Genomic DNA, 18,873 nt, shown 5'->3' with positions numbered 1-18,873 from the left:
ACATAACAAGTTATGAGTACAGTTGCTGTGTTCCTGGACATTATCCATCATGCTGTTTTTATTTAAAACATACAATGTTTTGGAGACTGTATTCTGTCTCCGTCTTCAGGTGGAACCTACTCAGTTGAGCCCAATTGACAGAGCTAGTCCCTATCTCCAGACATCACGCGAAGACTGATGATGGATAATATCATCACAAACTTTTAGAGTTATGAGTCGTCACAGTGACTACGAAGAGTAGCATCTTATGTATTTTGAGGTGATGTAGTGCAGAATAAGTTTACTGATGTTCTGGAGAAACAGATGGCCTCAGTCTTCTCCAATGAGAAAATCAGGGGGTAAACAAGTTTCCTTTTTATAGAAATTGAATATTTCGTTCAGTTTTCAGTGCTGTATGTGAATAGAATCAAAACTGTGCTATTAAGAAACAATAAATTCAAAACACAATCCCTTACAAATGCACAGTACTATCTTCTGGGATATAATGCCATGTGCTCTAAACATAGTTCTAGGTATGTTCACAGATATCATTAGAATTAGAAACTGGAATTCCTCATAATCATTGTCTCCATATTCATTCTTAGGAGCCTGAAAATAAGGTGACCCATCTTTTCTAAGCAGTATTAAAAAATCACCTATTTTCAGGCTAATGTGCTGTTTTAAAACAAGCATTCAGCTAACAGTAGCATGAAGGAAAGATTTCTACACAAAAGGAGCATTACAAAACATGTATACTTTTGTTCAGGCATCAAGATATCTTTATTGTATTATACTTAATACTTATTAATCTTGACAGTTGAAATTACATAACAGAATATTTGATACAGGTAGAATCTGCAAAGTTAGAGGACTGTGTCCCCATAATTTGAAATGATGTGTCTTTCGTTATTCACATCACAGAAAATTGAAGGAAATCAGTGACGGAAATACGAATATGAATAAACTAAACTAAGCAAGACGTACATTATCATCTTGTAAAACTCACACGTAACAAATGACTGACTGCATCTTGTTAGAGTAGAATGAAGAAAACAACACCCACAGAATAACATGCAACGACCGAAAACAAAAGCGAGGCAGTGTCACTCCTTGTGGTGTAGCCATGTGATCACTACCAAGCGATGTACTTGCGCAGTTCTGCATAAATACAAATACATTTCATTCTTACAATTATCCATATGTACATATATTACCATTATTTTTCAATTTAATAACAATTCATTTTATTGGAATGTAGCACCTCTTTGAAAAATTTCATTACATATCTTGTTAAACTGTCTCGTCTTATAAAGCTACAGATGTAACCACTCAAACAAGAATACTTAATGTTTATAAATTATTCTTTTCAGGGTCTTATATTTATCATAGCTTAGGGTTTCAGGAAGTTCTAATGCAGCTTGGGGAAATACAAGGCTGGGGAGAGATTGCCTCATATGACTCTTGCAGTCTGTAAAGTGCAAAGCAATCCCAAGATGAAAACTTGGAAGCGACTGACCTCTGGACAGTAGTGGTCAGGGGTGCAAGCTGCAAACATTCTTAAGTACACACTTATTGCTGTGTATTCAAAATTGGCACTTGTGAAGGACGACACACCATCAGTTCATGTCACATGTCAGTGTTCAAATGAGATTAACTTTTACTGTTTAGAAACAGACATACTAAATATCCAAATACTACAGAACTGACAGCCAGATTTTAACTCAATTACAAATGTTAATCATCTGGGAACAAAGGATCTTGAATGTCTTTATATGATATGGAAGCAACCATATTTTAATGCTATTAGTAGCATACTGAAAGAATGTTAACACTCAGCCAGCCTGGACCAATCAACTGCTTCAATAATACAATAAACAGCTAGTAAAATTAATAAAGTAGAGTGATAGTAGGTTGGCTGAAAACTGAAAGTACCTTCAGCACTGTTACACACACGGTGGAATGAAGACCCTGTGGCAGAACTTACAACATACACAGCAGCTACCAACTGCCAAAATGATACAGTTCAACAGATATTTGCTTGTCCCAGTATTTCCTTGGATTGACTGCAATATTATCAACAAGACTGTTTATCAAGTGGCCCTCTCTTCTCATTACTCCCCATTATGGAACAAACAGATTTTCTAGGTGGTTATACAGGCTCTTAAGGACATATATTACTTTACTGAAGGATATGTTCTTCATTAAGGCTGTTTTTGAATTTAAGAGCCTCGGAATCTGTCACCTGCCTGTTGATAATGGCAGCAGTTTCCTTCTTGCCCAGCACTGTCACATGGTTCCCAGGCACGACATGTACTTCCACCTTCTTCTCACAGATCTACAAACACAACCAAACACATACACTTAGCTCACTGCCTGGCCATGTCTCGCTCTAACTTCAGAGCACTCCGCTATTCTCACTCTTACCTGTACCTTTATTTGTTCTGCTATCTCGCACATATACACCCTGTAGAAATATAACTTTTCTGTCAGTTTTCCGTTTCTTGCTACAGTTCTAATAGACAGCACTGTAAGTTAACGTGACACAATGGCTAAAAGCTGGAAGAGAGGAATGAATAGTTATGGCCACTGACAGGCAACAGCAGGGTAAAAATGTTTCTGCCACAACAGATACTGATGCAACAATAGAGGACGCGGTGTTTTCTATGTGGTCCATGCCGAAGTTATATAATGTGGACTAACTGGACATGCTAGTGAGTTGACAGTCAGCCAGAGGTTAGAGCCGGTGGTTGGCAGCCACTACCTAGCAATGGCTAGTGAACAAACAGGAGACTTTATGTGTGCTGCTGTTGTAGCAGTCTGTTGAATGTGTAAATTAGAGACACTGTTGTAACCATTTGCAGTTAATAGTTATAAGCGCCCATTAATCCAAATTATCAATCCAAAACCCCATAACTAGTCAGTAATATGGGGTAACTGGTGTCAGAAGTGGGATTTGGATTGCAAATTACTCCAAATTCTCATCAACAAGTGCAGCGACCTTGGCTGTCAAAGCGATGTGCAAGTATTGTGGTAGAGCTCTTCGATTTGATTCAAATCCTCATTCCCAATCTCTTCTATAATTACACAAATTTATTTTAATTCCATAACCCGAGCATTATTCCTTCTTTGTAATTCTGCTTCTTATGTGTTGCGATTTACGATGATGCTTCTTTATTTTTTTTCCTACTGCAGACCCAACTGAGAAGAGCAGAAGATGTTATGACTATGTATTAAGTCTGTCAATAATGCAACAATCATTAAATATTCACCATTTAACACTAACACAACATGTTTCGGTCACAGACGGACATCCTCCCTTACGAGGTGGAATAGGGTTTACAAAAGATTTTAATAGAAAAATATTAATGAATTTTAAGTCATTATTTATTTTAATTTATATGGACTGCAATGCGCAATTTTAGCACGCATTCAAAGCAGTGTAACAGTTTGAACGCATTAAAACACCTGAGGATCGCCATCTGTGGCAAAAAACATGTTGTGTTAGCGTTAAATAGTGAATATTTTAATAACTGTTGCATTATTGATGGACTTAATACAGAGACGTTTAATTAAAGGTGTGCAACGGGATGCTGAAATACAGAATTAAAGATGTTATGACATTTACTTCATATTCTTGCCAATATGCACAGTAGTCTCAGCTGTTAAAAGAATGTGTGGCCATTGTGGTGGAGCATTTGGGTGTGACTCAAGTCCTCATTCACAATATGTCTTGCATTTACATGAGTAAATCTTGACTTCTTAACTTCATCTACTACACATATTGTGACACTGACAGACAAAGCAACTGTTTCCGGAGCGAATGGCTACTTCCACTCGTCTCATATAAAACTGTATTATCAAACTGTTAACATCAATGTGAAGAAAAATAATTGCTTCAGGTATGAATGAATGTGTGTGCATATATTGAGCAAACAATATTAACTTAATGAACTGTTTCTGGATTTAGAAATCAGGCATTTCTCACACTACCATGTTTCCCATGTAGCACACAATACTTCCAAGCAAAAGGCTTAGTACAATGGCAGGATATAAACAAGATGAAAATCATGCAGTGGTGTCTAAAGATTTGGAAAAGATGTCACATGATATTAACTGACAATACTGGATCCAGAAACAGGAAAAATGGACAGCTTATTAAAAGCATGGGGCAGATCTTGCTTATAATAAAGAATAAGAAATGCTCACCTTTGATAGCCCATAGTCCTCCTCTGCTTTCAGTGCTGAAGCTCTAGCCTTCAGAAGAGTTGTTTGAGACTTGACTCTCTTCTTAGGGTTCCACTCATAGCCTAGCGTGTTCTTCATGCGAGCAAAGATAGAGGCAATAGCAGTTTTGTAGTGCTGTTTATCACCAGTCGGCATCAGAAGCATGCTGATGACATGATCTAACTTCTCCTCCCTACTCTTCATGGGTGTTATCTTCTCAACCAACTATAAACATGCACGCAACAAACATCAAGTATTGTAGCATGTGTTTGTACATAAACTCAAAATCTTCCATAGTCACTAAGGGTGACAGGATCAGCTTTGATGATCAGCTGCATCAGTTTCTTTGGCAAGCAGTGGATCTGAACACCAAAGAGAGAAAAAATCTTAAATGAAAAGAAATGTAACATTAATATGGACATTAAGTGAGGGAAAACATTCCTAAATTCTGTACACCGTGATAGTGAATAGTCCTTGAGCACCAGCCCTTTTTGCAAGTAGACAGCACAATGTGGATCTCACAGACTTCGTCACACTTCTGATGAAATTAGCGTGATGGGTATTAAAACTTGCAGCTCAGTAAATATTGTAGCATGTAGACCTGTTACTACATAATGACTATATAAACAATGCTCACTGCTAGACAACAACCACAGAATAAGCAAATATAAAGCAACGGTTGCTGAGTAATGGCTACAAAAAAACATGTTCCCATGGTAACGACTAAACTCAAACAATGAGGAGTGGTGTTTTCTGTGCAGTCTGTGCCAAGATGTTACAAGCAGGACAAATTATGAGCTGCAGTGAGTTAAGTTCAGTCCATCAGAGGAGTAGGAGGTTGGTGTGAGATGGCCACCAGCCTGGAAGTCAGATGCAAGACAGTCGCCAGCCAGTGAGGATGTAAACAAAAGACACTGCTAGGATCTGTTACCAGGAAACGGCTAGTGAAAACAAACTGAGATATAGTTGGTGCCTCGTAACTTTAGCCATGTGGAAAGGTAAACGCTGTTGTGGAGCATGCGAAGCTGTACATTTGCTGTGGTGATGTTCAGAGCTACTCCCCAAGTAGAAAACATTGCCTACGAAGACCAACTAACAAGCAACACAACGTACTATACACCTCACCACACTCCAAGATGCTACATTCCAAACTGGTAGTACCCATGCTGACGTAAGCTGATAAGACTCCCCCCCNCCCCCCCACAAGAGATGGTATGACCCCTCTACCATGGCTAGAGTTCCGAGAAACTAACGGTACTTAGTACGTGTTGTAGTGAGAAGACAAGTACACAAATTAGAAAGAGTGTTATAATCGCATGTGGTTACCATCTGTATGTGTTCAATAAATCCAGTCACCAATCCAAACCCCATCTATAGTCACACCCACACACATGACAATATTATGATAAGACAAGGTAAGTTTAAAAAGATCATTCAGAATATACTGATATTAAGGTTTAATACTGGCTACACCATAGCTCAAGCGGTTAGCTGCTGACTTCCCATTGCGGCAGCCCGGGTTCGATCCCGGTTCTGGTCAAGTGGGATATGTGGTGGACAAATTGGAGCTGGGGCAGGGTTTCTCTGAGTACTTCGGTTTCCCCTGCCAATCTTTATTCCACCAAATTCTCCATCATCATAATCACCCGGGGCAGGTACAATAAGCCAATTGGTGGCCGCCGTGCCGAGTGGACCCAGCTGGACTCCACCCTTCACTAAGCGAAGTGAAAAGGTTTAATATTTCCGAGATGAAATACCTTTCTAACAGCTTCTGATGTGGCTTCCTGTGGTGCAACAACTTTGTAAATGGTGCATATGAAATTGATATCAAACTGCTCCTCATTGGTACCCAAGATGTGCTGGATCACTGACTTAGCGTAGTCTGGTGAGTGATCCACTAGGTACAGGTGTCCCTCTCGTCCCTCTGCCTCTAGTGCCAGGGCCAGTTCCAGTGCCAGCATCACGCCATATGAGTATCCCAGCAAGCGGAATGGGGCCCCTGGTGCTAGCCTGCTGTGTATGTGCTGCAGGGACAGATCAGTTTGACACCACAAGACTTATTCTGTACTGACACCTCATTCATGGTGATCATAATGAGATGAGGCGAGCAGGAAACGTGGAATACGTGAGATAAGCAAGACAGCACATAACATTTTGATAGGAACATCTTATAGGAAGGGACTTACTTGACAGATCTAGGTATAGATGGCAGAATAATGTGGAAATTTCATCAAAACCTTTACAACCAGAACAGAGTCATTACATATTGGTGGAAGTGAAATTAATACTAGTTCCCACACTGATGCAGCAAGCAGCAGAAATTTAGGTAATGACAGGAAATATACCCTCAAAATACTTTCTATCTTCAGATATGAATATTAATTTCTACACAGTAATTCAGACTTCATATGAAATTTTCTTGATATAATCACAACAATAAAAGAGTCACTCATAAAATGAGTCATACATACTGGAAGTAGGGACTGTGCTATATCATGAGCTGTCTGTCCGATGTCCCTGTAGTTCAGCTGTAGACATACTGCCTGGTATTTGAGGTTCTTGGCCAGAGGCTCAAGGACACTTGCTACACCTTCCACTCCAGGCAACATGAAGAGTACTGGTCCTGCCTTCAGTTCATCTTCTACATCTGCCCCAGCTCCAGCTGCTGATGGCAGGCGCACAACAGGATATAGTGAAGATGCCTCATCCCCTAGCACATGCAGCAACAACTGCATTCTTATGGGGGGTCCATCATCATTATCATCATCATCATCATCAACAGATGGACCTAGAACCACAACAGATCTCAAACATATAAATGAACCAATACATTACATATTACAATTTATGATGACTTTTTTTTTCAAAATTCAGAAAGTTCAAGTATCCAGAATAACAGCAACACTTCTTTCTTTCCTCCTAATCCTCCCCTTCAATCTGTATGCAGTAAACCCTTGCTAATCCATTTACAGTTAATCCAGATGTATAATAATAATCTTGATCAAAATATGATAAATGAAAAATGCTGTTCTTGGTGCAGTACAAATTTTAAAAGACACATGTCACCTAGGAAGATAGATGAGTCAGTTGTCTGTTCAGCCAAAACTTGACAGTTTCTTCAAGCCTGTGTTATTGCATTCAAAAACAAGTACAACTTCTCAGTCTTCTATCGATCAATGAATACACTGTCTTTCTATAGATTTTAAATATAAGGTCTACAGTGATATTTTTTATTTACTTTCATTAAATTTTCCATTTATTTGTGTTTTTTAAGTTTGTTTTGTCTTTTATGGGTACCTTCTGCTTCACTAATCCAGATTATTGCTTAATCCAGATGAACTCTTCCCCAAGTTACTCAGAGTTGGCAAGTGTTTACAGTAATTATGATTTATGAGAATCGCCATCTCCTCCACTCACAGCCCCAGTTCCAGAAGATGAAGTCAGTACATTTAGGCATGGACAGAAATATAATATTAAAATGAGTGTCAGAGACGCAGATTAGTAAGACTGAAGATGTAATCCATCAGTGCAGCCTGACAAACATGTTACATTGGGAATTTAATTGCTCCATTTGCAGTGTAATGTATATGGTACATTCAGGCCGCACCATAGCTCAAGCGGTTAGTTGCTGGCTTCCCATAGTGGCAGCCCAGTTTCAATCCCGGGCCTGGACAAATGGGATTTGTGGTGGACAAAGTGGTGGTGGGGCGGGTTTTCTCCGAGGACTTCGGTTTCCCCTGCCAATCTTCATTTCACCAATTGCTCCAGAATCACCCTCACCTGTGATCTGGGGCTGGTACAATAGGCCAGAAATGGCCGCAGTACAAGGGACTTACTCCCACCCCACTAGCAACAAAAAAAAATGGTACATATGGTAAGCTTAATTTCTCTGGTCTGTACATAAGGAAAGAATAATTCAAGTGTGTTGAGGTTCCCATTGGCCTGTTGTGAAAAGAATTAAATCTCTGTGCATGTATCAATAACCTTGTATTTTCTGCAGCTGAGCATGTTGGTTTAAATATGAATAAGTGATTTGTTTCATTCTGGTCTGTCGCACTAACAATATTACAAAAGGTTAATTAATTCTGCCCAGTGTGACTGTTGTTTTTTTTTTCTTTTTTAATCTTCTATCCTTAACATGTTTCAGTCCTACAGGCCATCTTCAGAAGGATATCAATACAATTAGAAACCACTACTATAATAAGTTTTGTGAATATTAATGTATACATACAATGTCATCATAATACAATGTACAAATCTAAAAGACTCACAGAATTACATTTCCTGGAGAACATTCCTGCCACCAGGAAGAAGGCAAAACCTCAAAGAATAAATGTGGCACCCACAAAACACAGGAAAGTGTAGTGAACGTGAAGAAGGGATGTGTTTCAATGATGTTTCAATACCCACCACACAAACCTCTACTTCTTATCAACTTGCCTCTGTTGCTCACATTATAGAGTAAACTTGTAAAGGTTTCTCTCAGAAGAATTTCTTTGAGAAATGTATGGTTACTTCCCGGTCTAGAAAACCGAGATTAACAGCTGTGCAGATCTGCTGAGCTGACCACATGACACCTATCAGCTAAAGTTGGCACTAACTTCGTCGACAAGCAGTGGTCGCTCGGTCAGTATAGTTCGCTTGTGGACTACAGGCCATGGAGTTTGTTTGTTTGTTTGTTTGTTTGCTTGTATGGTTACTTCTCATTTGGTTCAAAAGTTATAAGAAATGATGCGACATAAGATAATAATTTAAAAAGAGATGCCATAAGCATCTTGGGAGCAACTCGATATACACATTCCTGCGACAACAGATACACATGCAAAAATAGAGGAATTATGTGAAAGCACAGTGTGCTGTAGTGATTTGTTACGTGTACAGATCAGCGGCAGTGTCATAATTACCTTTAGTTACAAATTATAAGTGTTCAATTATCAATGTAAATCCGTCTAGGCACTAAAATGTTATTTTAGAGCAAAATTTAAAACATCACTTCAAAAATACTACCACAGACCACTCACAACTGTGATACCTAAATGCCTGTGCTGAAGGGTGGGGTAATAATGCAGTTTGTAGCAATAATGGAGATGAACCTCTGGGTATCGTATTTCATTTATTTACATTTACTTAATCATGCTGTCAGTAGCTCAGGTTATGTAGTGTCAGAACGACAGGACGACTGATGAACGATGAACTGGAAAGAATATGGAAAGAACCAGTCATGAACTGTTTTGTTCATTTTTGCCGAAGGGACTGCGGAAATAAATGCAAAACCTGTCATGACACTAAGTGTCCGAGCCAGATCCAAACTAGGCACCTCCCAAATGATAACATAAGCCAAGAGTAGCATAAATGTAGGAGATTAATTCTCCTTTAACTAAGCAACTTCCTACTACAGCAGGAAGCCGGCTAACCCCAAAATTCTATGACAATAAGAAATTGTTAAAAATAGAGTGTGTGATGTCAAGCAGAACAGAAAAAAGTGGAGGAAAATTTACAAAGAGAATAACATTCAGTGCACACCATGCAATCTGCTGCTTCACATCAGTCCCTTTCAACTGATCATATTTCTGAATAAAAACAGAACTGGAAGTACCTTCTAATGACTGCTTTTCTGCCTCAGTTTTCTGATTTCTTGTACCTAGTTCTTCAAGACCTGCAAATGTGAGGTTGCGGATCTCCTGTAGGGTGAGATATATATCAAATTCTCGCTCCAGGGTCTGTTTTATTGCCACGGCTGTCATGGAGTCCATGCCCAGATCTAATAAAGTTTTGTTCAACTCAATGGTCTTCAAATCACAGATACCTGTCAAGAAAATTTCAGTTACTATAACATACTGATTAGAGACAGTAGTGTATGTCTCCAACACAAGGGAAGTAACATGTTTGGGAACAGGAAGGGTGCTGAGAATATCTGGACTTATGACAGAGGAAGTAACAGCTGGAAGGACTGCAAAATAAGTACCTTCAAAATTTGTTCTCCTTGCCACGTTATGGACATTTGGGTTATGGAAATTGTAAAACACAATAATAAAATTCATGATACGGATCATAAATTCGCTTTTATGGACATTCTGGATAAATAAAATGCAATACAACAAATTCAGGCAACAAAAAATTTTCTTTTGCAAAATTATTATTTGTTAAGAAAATCTGATCTGTGCATGCATTCGCCAGTGACATATCAGCAAAGACAACAGATGCACGAAGCAACAACTTAAAGAGCTGTTGGGGGACATGTTTTCTGTATGATCCGTGCCACCATGTTATAAGCAGGAGAAGTCTTAGAGTTTAGTTAGTTGTGAGGCAGTCGCTGGCCAGTAAGGATGCAAACATAGAAGCTGAAGGATCTATGGCACTGGAAGCCATTACCAGACAACGACTGGGGAAGACACAGCAGACTGAGGAGACAGTATGTGTTGTACTGAGCTGCTGAGTGTGTGAATTAGCAATAGTGCTATAGTTACATGTAGTTACGACCTGTAAGGGTTCAATAAATCCAATTACTAATCCAAACCCCATCTACAGTCACTCTATCATGTGACAATACTATTACAACAAATCTTAAGAAAACAATTATGAAGTTTGGAATGGTTTTTATAGCTCAAGACATAGTCTAGTTGCGGACTTCTATGAACATCAAGATTGTACAGACTTCTCACACAAACAGAGAGATTCACAAGGTGGCTCTGCTCCTACTCTCCGTGAAGGACCAAATCTCATGCATCTAGTGGACTGATCTAGCCTTAATCACAGGAAAAGCAGAACCAAATCAATACCAAAAAATCTTGTGCTTCCATAAACCTAGACATGGATAATGTCCAGGGTGAGACAGTGACTACAATGCACTTCTGTAAAGAACTTTCATAAAGTAATCGGTGGCAGAAAACTCTGCCGAATCATACATACCCATGATATTCCTGCAACACTGTACTATATCCGTGGATCCACTGCCTCTTGAATGCTTATCAGCAACAACCATGCTTGCCACTATAGGGCATGACTGTCTCATGAATATATCAAGCACTTCAAGACATGAAGCAATCCTCTGCATTAGAAGGCCTCCTGTAAAACGCACAATACAAATTAAAACCCCAAATAAGGACTTGTTGCCTTAAAGAAAACAACGATTAACGTTCTACGCAAACATTTCTGCAAAAGATTGAAACAAGATTGGCATTTCGTTCCCATTTCCTTTAATATTCAACTCTTGTTTAAAGAAAATTGTTATGCCTGTGTGTGTCTCAAATGTTTTAAGACTGTAACGTAAAGGTAAAGTGTCCCTGTGCTTAACTAATTAAGCACTATGCCATTAAGGCATATGGAGGAGTGGATGTATAGATCCACATTTTCTTGACCTCGGCACGAGATGGATGTGAGTGGTCAGAGATGATACAGTATGACATATTGAAATCTTATTTCGGTGGGCCTTCTTTATGTATAGGAGCTGGGACAGCTCAGTCAATATAGCAATGGGCTATAGGCTGGAGGTCCAAGAGTTCAACTCGAAGCAGGGGAAAGAGATTTTTCTTTACTCCACAGTGTCCAGATTATCTCTGGGGCCCACCCAGCCTCCTATCCAATGGGTACTGGGGGCTCCCTCCAGAGGTAAAACGGCCAAGGCCAGACGCTGACCACTCACCTCCATTTAGTGCTGAAGTCAAGGATGGTGGAGTTATACCTCCACTCCAAACTATGTCTTCATAGCATAGTGCTTAACTGAATGATCACAGGGACAACTCCACCTTTGTCTTTATTACGTACATAAGCATGATCCGCTGACTACGACAATAACTCCAAAATATTCTAAAATCTGTGCCACATCAGAAACTTAAACCTACAGGTATGAATGTATTAAACTGGAGCCCAATGTTTGGCAGCACTGAGAGCTTTTATTTCTGCACAAAAAATTTTCTTCAGGTATCTAAAGCTGACCTATTGCTCTATCTCTGTGTTTCTCCTGCATCTCTGCCACCAGCCCCACATCCCCCACTGCACCCCACTGCACAGCAAGGCCTGGCAACCCATCTCTGACACGGGCCTCACAGATGCGCTCCATGATGGAGTTGTTCATCCCGTAGTTTGTTTGCCCTGTATTACCGCACCCACATGTAACACTTGAGAACACCACAAAATGGCGCAGATGTGGGCACATCTGGCGAGACAGCTCGTCCAAGTGACGTGTTGCAATTGCCTTGGGTCCTGCAGAAGTGACAAAGTCTGCCTTAGTTTGGTTCTCCAGGAATGCATCTCGCAGCACCTGGAAGAAATGAACGGATGATTTTAACAAATATCTTGACTGTTTAAGCAATCATATGGCATTGTGTTTCATATTATTATTTGAAATTTACATTATTAAGGGCTACTATAGTAACACTGCTACATGGACTTCCTTGCTGATGAATTTCAGCTTCCTTGTCAGTTTATTTTAGAGTCAAATGGATACTAGCATATAAAGTACCATGCAATGGCAGCTATGGAACAAATGAAAGTGCTTCTGGGATCACAGATGTATAATGCTGGCCATCCTATAAAAGAAATATTTGGAAAAACTGAATGTATGATTAACATTTACCCTATCAGCAGACAGATGTGGAAACTGATGAAAAAAAAAACTACTCTTTCATCTCCTGGAACTTTTGATTCCAAACAGTTTTATGATCCTCACCTCTAGTGATTCAAAATTATCACGAAGACATTTCAGGCTTGACAGACTGAACCACATACAAAACCACAGGGCAAACATAACCCTTCCACCAGCCAACTGACTTAACTTGATGTATGACACAGCAAACATTGGGCCTTGGGAAGAAGATGAATTCAGTGTCGTGCATGTTCCTTCAAAAATACAGACATGAGAACAAAATTTGGATGCCCCTGATGCAATGTGTGCATTTGCACTGATCTCTGTCTCAGTCTCTCCCACACAAAGTTTCAAACGCCACAGTGGATTAAGCTCAACATAGGAGCACACATAAATGCATAAATGCCACTGTTCTTGCAGGATATTTCTGTAAGTACAAAGTATTCATATAACAAGAAGCTAATGGGGTGTCCTACACCAAGTGGTGTGGGCTGTAGCATTGGTTCACAGGCAGGAGCACACAACTAGAGCTGATCAGGAGAAATTATCTCTCACACCTCTCACAAATACACAACTATCCGTTCTCAGAACTGAGTGAATAGTATGATGCAACTGGGCATAGTTATCATAAAGTTCTGTTTAGAAGGCTGTGGCACACATTTTGAGTAATCACCAATGAAGAATCTAAAAAATGTGCTAAAATGTTGAAGTAATTGTATTGGGACATAAATAAAACTGTATATTCAGAGGTAGCTGTTTCAAAATTTTGTACTTTTTGTTAAAAATCCTATTCTAATTTCAAGTCAATAGCCTAAAAACCATATTAAATACAGATTCTGTTGTGACACACTGCAGAATTAAGCATTTGATGTTAAAAGAAGCTTCCATTGAAAGTAAGTGCAAGTAAATTTAAATGCTGTACACTGAAAATTAAAGAATTTTTCAACAAGTGTCCCACTTCAACCAGCTGCTGCCACTTAATGCCATCTGCACAGGATGTAGATACTGCGTGCTCAACACATTTCAACACATATCCTTCTGTCCAAATTTCATTCTCAAGCAATCAACGAACTTACAAAGATGGACAAGCATGACACTCACCACAGCAAGGTTGAATATGGCATCAACCTGGCCTAGTCTGTTTGCTTCTGACAGCAGAGCTCTTACACCGCTCTTTGTTGTGATGTCAGCCAGAGAGATGACTACTTTCACCCCATAGCTGCGCCATGTTCTCACACGGAAACTCTGGTAGCCTGTTCTTACACCACTGCGAGATGACAGTACCAGTTTACGAGCACCTCGTAACACCAGCCAGTCGGCAAGCTCGAGACCAAAACCTCCCAAGCCACCTGTAACATTTTCATATGTGATATACCTAGTAAGGTAAAGCTGTCCCTATGCTTAACTAATTAAGCACTACACCATGATGGCATATGGAGGAGTGGATGTATAGATTCACATTTTTTTTATCTTAGTACTAGCTGGAAGTGAGCTGTCAACTTTCTGCTATGGCCGCTTTACCCCCTGGAGAAAGAGTCCCCAGTACCCATTCAATAGGAGGTTGGGTGGAACCCAGAGTCAGTCTGGATGATGTGGAAAAAATTCTTGACCTTACTGGGACTCGAACTCTGACCCCTCAGTTGTCCAGCCCGTAGCTAGTCATTATACAGACTATGCTATTCTGGCTCTCAGTGTGATATACATGTGCATATTTTTATAACAGTTTAGTTTTAGCAAACTGTGTGGCATATCACGTAATAGTGTACTTTGTACATGTGTGTTCCAAATTCCAATTTAGTCTGATTTTATTTATTTATTCTCACAAATAAAAGTTTAGGGGGTCAGACAGGGAGAATATGGAGGCCAGGCAAGTGGACCTCTACACCCATTCCTTCTGTAGGTAAAGTTGTTGTGAAGAAAATTACACAGCCGATGTGTAAAATGGGAAGAGGCACCGCTGTGCTGATATCGCCCACACACGGATACACATTCTGCACTGGAATTAGAAGCACTCCAATGTGATGTTCCTGCATCTCACATGGAGTCCAATTACATAATCATATACAATTCTGACATGAACCCTGACACCTCGCGATGAGGCATGGCAAGTAGCATAAGGTCTCTAGAATACCAGACAATCGTTAAAGTCCAAAAACCCATTAATTATGAGCATTCTCCACTGTCCATACAGGCAAGTTGTGTGGATTCTGCACATCATTTCTTGTATTTTCAGTGTCAACCCACAACACACGACATAGAAACATGTGACACATTCTAATCTAGTTTTGGATACACAAGATAAATGGAGCCAGCACAATCCTCCAAATCACTGGTAACAAACTCTGGAATCGCAACTCAGAAGACAGCAGTCTCCGAGATCTTCAAATCTTTATTTTCTTTTTATTAAGTAAACTGTTAAGAATGCTCAATACCTGCAATTATGTAACTGTAGCTTGGGTTGCAGAAGTACTGCGGGTAAGCCTGCATCAGCCGTGGTGCAGGCACAACCACTTTGCTGTCTTCCTCTGGTTGAAACTGCATCAGTACTTTGCCTACATGTTTCCCGGTTGTCATGTACCTGGAACACGGTCACTGTATTTGGCTATGTGATTCTGTAGGAAAACTGATGTGGATGTACCACACTGAATGAACTTGATGAAAGCCAGAAAAGCAAGCATTAAACTTTTCAAGAAATCTGTAAAACTTACTAAAGACATCTCTTAAAGTTACAAAATAAATACATTTATTAGGAAATCACCGAAAAAATAAAAATGCAAAATATTTCAGCACTTATTTAGGGATATGCTTTGGAAATGGGAAATGCCACACAAGTCTGCTTGCACCGGTTCTCACTGTCTCTTAGTTTGGGGATTTTCTTATTTTTCCTTCTACCCTGAAGATGGAGGTGATATGTTCTTCCAAAACGTCGGTTAACACCACATCTACACAGTGCCACATCCCAGAAGACTGCTTTCTTCAGTATTAGACTAGTCCAACAACTCATGGCAAAGGCAAAAAGGTAAAATCTGTTTCTTCATTACCTTCCTTTACTGTGACCTCTCACAAGTTTGCCCCCAGCGCAACTTTACCTGAAAGCCTGTTCCACCTCGGTGTAAGGAAACACAGTCCTAGGTAGGGGTCGCACAACTCCTGCAGAGATACCCTGAGTTACAATATCTTGCAGAATCTTCAATGTCTCAGGGTCTTCAGAGGTCACTTTATCTAACATCACTCCGTGGAAACTCGTCTCCCTCAGGAACACCTCCAGACCTGTGTGTTGGGATTCAATGGCAGAACAAATGACTCCAAAGAACATGGTCACCAGTTAAGAGACTACAAAAAGCTCTTCAAAATCTCAGGCTTCATTGCAACTACATCTGCACAACCCTCTTATTGATTAAGTTTATGGAGTGAGGTTCTCTTACAATATTTCTTGTTAACAGTCTCAATAAGCATAATCAAATGTTACACAACTCACTTACTTATGAAGCTGAGCCCTTCTTGAGAAGCCAAATGTGCAGCTACTCAAGAATTTCCCAGCATTTTATGGAACCCGAAGGTTCATTATCGTGTTCACAAGAGCCCTCCACTGGTCCCTATCCTGAACCAGATCAATCCAATCCATACCATCCCATCCTATCTCTCTAATTGTCCAACCACCTATGCCTTGGTCTTCCCAGTGGTCTCTTTCCTTCTGGCTTTCCCACCAATACCCTATATGCATTCCTTTTCTCCACCATTCATGCTACATGCCCTGCCCACCTCATCCTCCTTGACTTGATCATTCTAATTATACTTGGAGAAGAGTAAAAGTTATGAAGCTCCTCATTATGCAGTTTTCTCCAACCTCCTGTCACTTCATCTCTCTTTGGTCCAAATATTCTCCTCAACACCATGAGTCTATGTTCCTCCCTTAAAGTCAGTGACAAAATTTCACACCCACACAGAACCACAGGCAAAATTATAGTTTTGTATATTCAATTTTTATGTTTTTGGACAGCAGACGAGAAGACAAAAGGTTCTGGATTGAATGGTAGCAAGCATTACCCGAGTTCACTAAGTTACACAAAACATCATTTAATAGAGAATAGTTTCTTTCTTCTCGATTACATGAATCCAAGTTACTGAAAACGTTTCCAATTACAGGTACAACTGCTTCGTACTCGTCTATCGCTGCCCTCTGAGGCATGCGTTAGCCCTGCTCAGTTACCTTATCATCACATTCTCATTCTTTGTGTTGGAGGCTTCAATCTCTGACCCAGCTCTTCACTAGACTCAGAATGAAGAAGTCAGCCAGTATGTGTCCAGTGTTCTGTTCACACCACAAGCAGTTAATCTAACTGGACAAGCCAAAGTGAGTGAGTGTAGGGGCACTGGCATGTCAGCCCAAACCATCACATATAGACTCAATAAAGGGACAAGTGCAACAGCTGTCACTGATAGGACTCATCACATCATGGTACTGAGCCCAATACATGGACACACATCTCCATCTCATTAGTTTGCATCAGGAAGTTTTAGCATTTGGGTCTGATATGATCGTGAGGCCATAAAACATGTCATTTGAAGTAAACAAACAGTTAGCTCTTTAAAGCAGGTGGTATGTATAGTTACCACTGTGATTTGCTCTCAATACTTCCATAAAGAGAAAAAAATGAATCACACTAACAAAGGCAGTTAGTAAACTCATGAAGTATGGCTCACCAAGAAAGCTGTTGTTAGCAAGGTCAAATTTTCCGATCTCCAGGAATCGTCCTCGAGGGGCAAGGCAACGTATGGAGGCCTGCTGCTTATCCTCTGAAAGGGAGTTGAGAACAAGGTCCACTCCTCTGCCATTCGTTTCGGTCAGGACGAGATGCTCGAATGATGTGTCTCGAGAATTGCCAATGTTGCGGTCGGTTAACTGAAACAGAATGAAGCAACATACTCTGACATCATGCCTGAAAGCCAGAACAGTCCACTGCTAGACAACGGCTCACGTTCCTGTGGCAATGGAAAACATGAAATAGTCCACTGCTAGATAACTGCTGAGTACAGAATTAGCAAGTAGCTAGGCACATTTTGTAGCACTGGATAAACACAGAATACGAGTATAACAGAGGAACTCTTTTAAATGGTGATCTATAGTCAGTTTGCCTCAAAGTTATAACAAGGGGACATGTAATTGGCTCAAGTGTTCATTCAGAACCGATTCTTCATTCATCATTCATCCTTAGTGACTCATGAGTGACTCATTTATAAGTCAGAACCAAGTCGGTCAGGGCAGAAGAGAAGACACTCGTCCAGTAAGGGATGCAGCGAGTCTTAGACAGTCATTGTGAGCTGTTGTAATTGGTTGTAATTGAGAGTGACTGTAACAAAAGAGGTCCAATAAATCCAGTCATCCAATCCATAATCCATTATTATTATTCATGGAGCCCCGGACACGTGACAATACCAACAGCTCATCCACAGTCTGATATACACTGTACAGGACTCTGAGGTAGGAATTACCCTTTATTGCAATAATGTCTCACATAATCAGCATATTGAACTCCAAAATATTGTGAAAAGTGCAAGATTTATGTATAAACTACATAAGCTATGGCTCATGACCTTGTAATCTAAGGAGCCTCCAAATGTCAGGAACAGAATGATTAAGACAAATGCATAACATTCTCTGCAAAACTGAGAAGAAAACAAACAGCTGACTACATCTCATTAGGCATATACAGGAACAGCTGCAACAATTAGAAAACATATTGGAAGATGGCATTACTTCTTGTGATGATGCTGTAATTGTTGCCAAGAAAGGCGTTTTGTGCAGTGCCACACATACAGACATATATTGCATTTTTATACAAACATACCCACAAATAAATAAACATTTCTTAGTTTATTTAAATGTTTTCTTAATTCATTGTCATACAAAGGTACCCACAAATAAATAAACATTTCTTAGTTTATTTAAATGTTTTCTTAATTCATTGTCATACAAAGGTACCCACAAATAAATAAACATTTCTTAGTTTATTTAAATGTTTTCTTAAGTCATTTTGTCATACAAACATACCCACATATAAATCAACATGTCTTAGTTACTTAAA

General features: G+C 39.8%; 1 protein-coding gene across 3 annotated transcripts in view; it reads right to left on the bottom strand.

Annotated features, from left to right (window-relative positions):
- Positions 1-740: 740 nt before the first annotated feature.
- Positions 741-18,873, bottom strand: part of LOC111872433 (fatty acid synthase) — a 67,513-nt gene continuing 49,380 nt past the window's right edge. For all 3 annotated transcript variants that reach the window (XM_023866352.2, XM_023866353.2, XM_023866354.2), the window contains exons 27-37: positions 17,492-17,690; positions 15,877-16,057; positions 15,220-15,365; positions 13,889-14,136; positions 12,139-12,463; positions 11,113-11,268; positions 9,800-10,009; positions 6,675-6,991; positions 5,961-6,227; positions 4,186-4,428; positions 741-2,314 (exon numbers count right to left, since the gene is read on the bottom strand). In XM_023866352.2, the coding sequence (XP_023722120.1) occupies positions 2,159-2,314; positions 4,186-4,428; positions 5,961-6,227; positions 6,675-6,991; positions 9,800-10,009; positions 11,113-11,268; positions 12,139-12,463; positions 13,889-14,136; positions 15,220-15,365; positions 15,877-16,057; positions 17,492-17,690 (2,448 nt within the window). In that variant the 3' untranslated portion in view covers positions 741-2,158. The remainder of the gene's footprint in view (positions 2,315-4,185; positions 4,429-5,960; positions 6,228-6,674; positions 6,992-9,799; positions 10,010-11,112; positions 11,269-12,138; positions 12,464-13,888; positions 14,137-15,219; positions 15,366-15,876; positions 16,058-17,491; positions 17,691-18,873) is intronic.

This window comes from Cryptotermes secundus, unplaced genomic scaffold (assembly GCF_002891405.2).
Source record: "Cryptotermes secundus unplaced genomic scaffold, Csec_1.0 scaffold247, whole genome shotgun sequence".
Classification (NCBI taxonomy): Eukaryota; Metazoa; Arthropoda; class Insecta; order Blattodea; family Kalotermitidae; genus Cryptotermes; species Cryptotermes secundus.
This window is presented reverse-complemented; position numbering and strand designations above follow the sequence as displayed.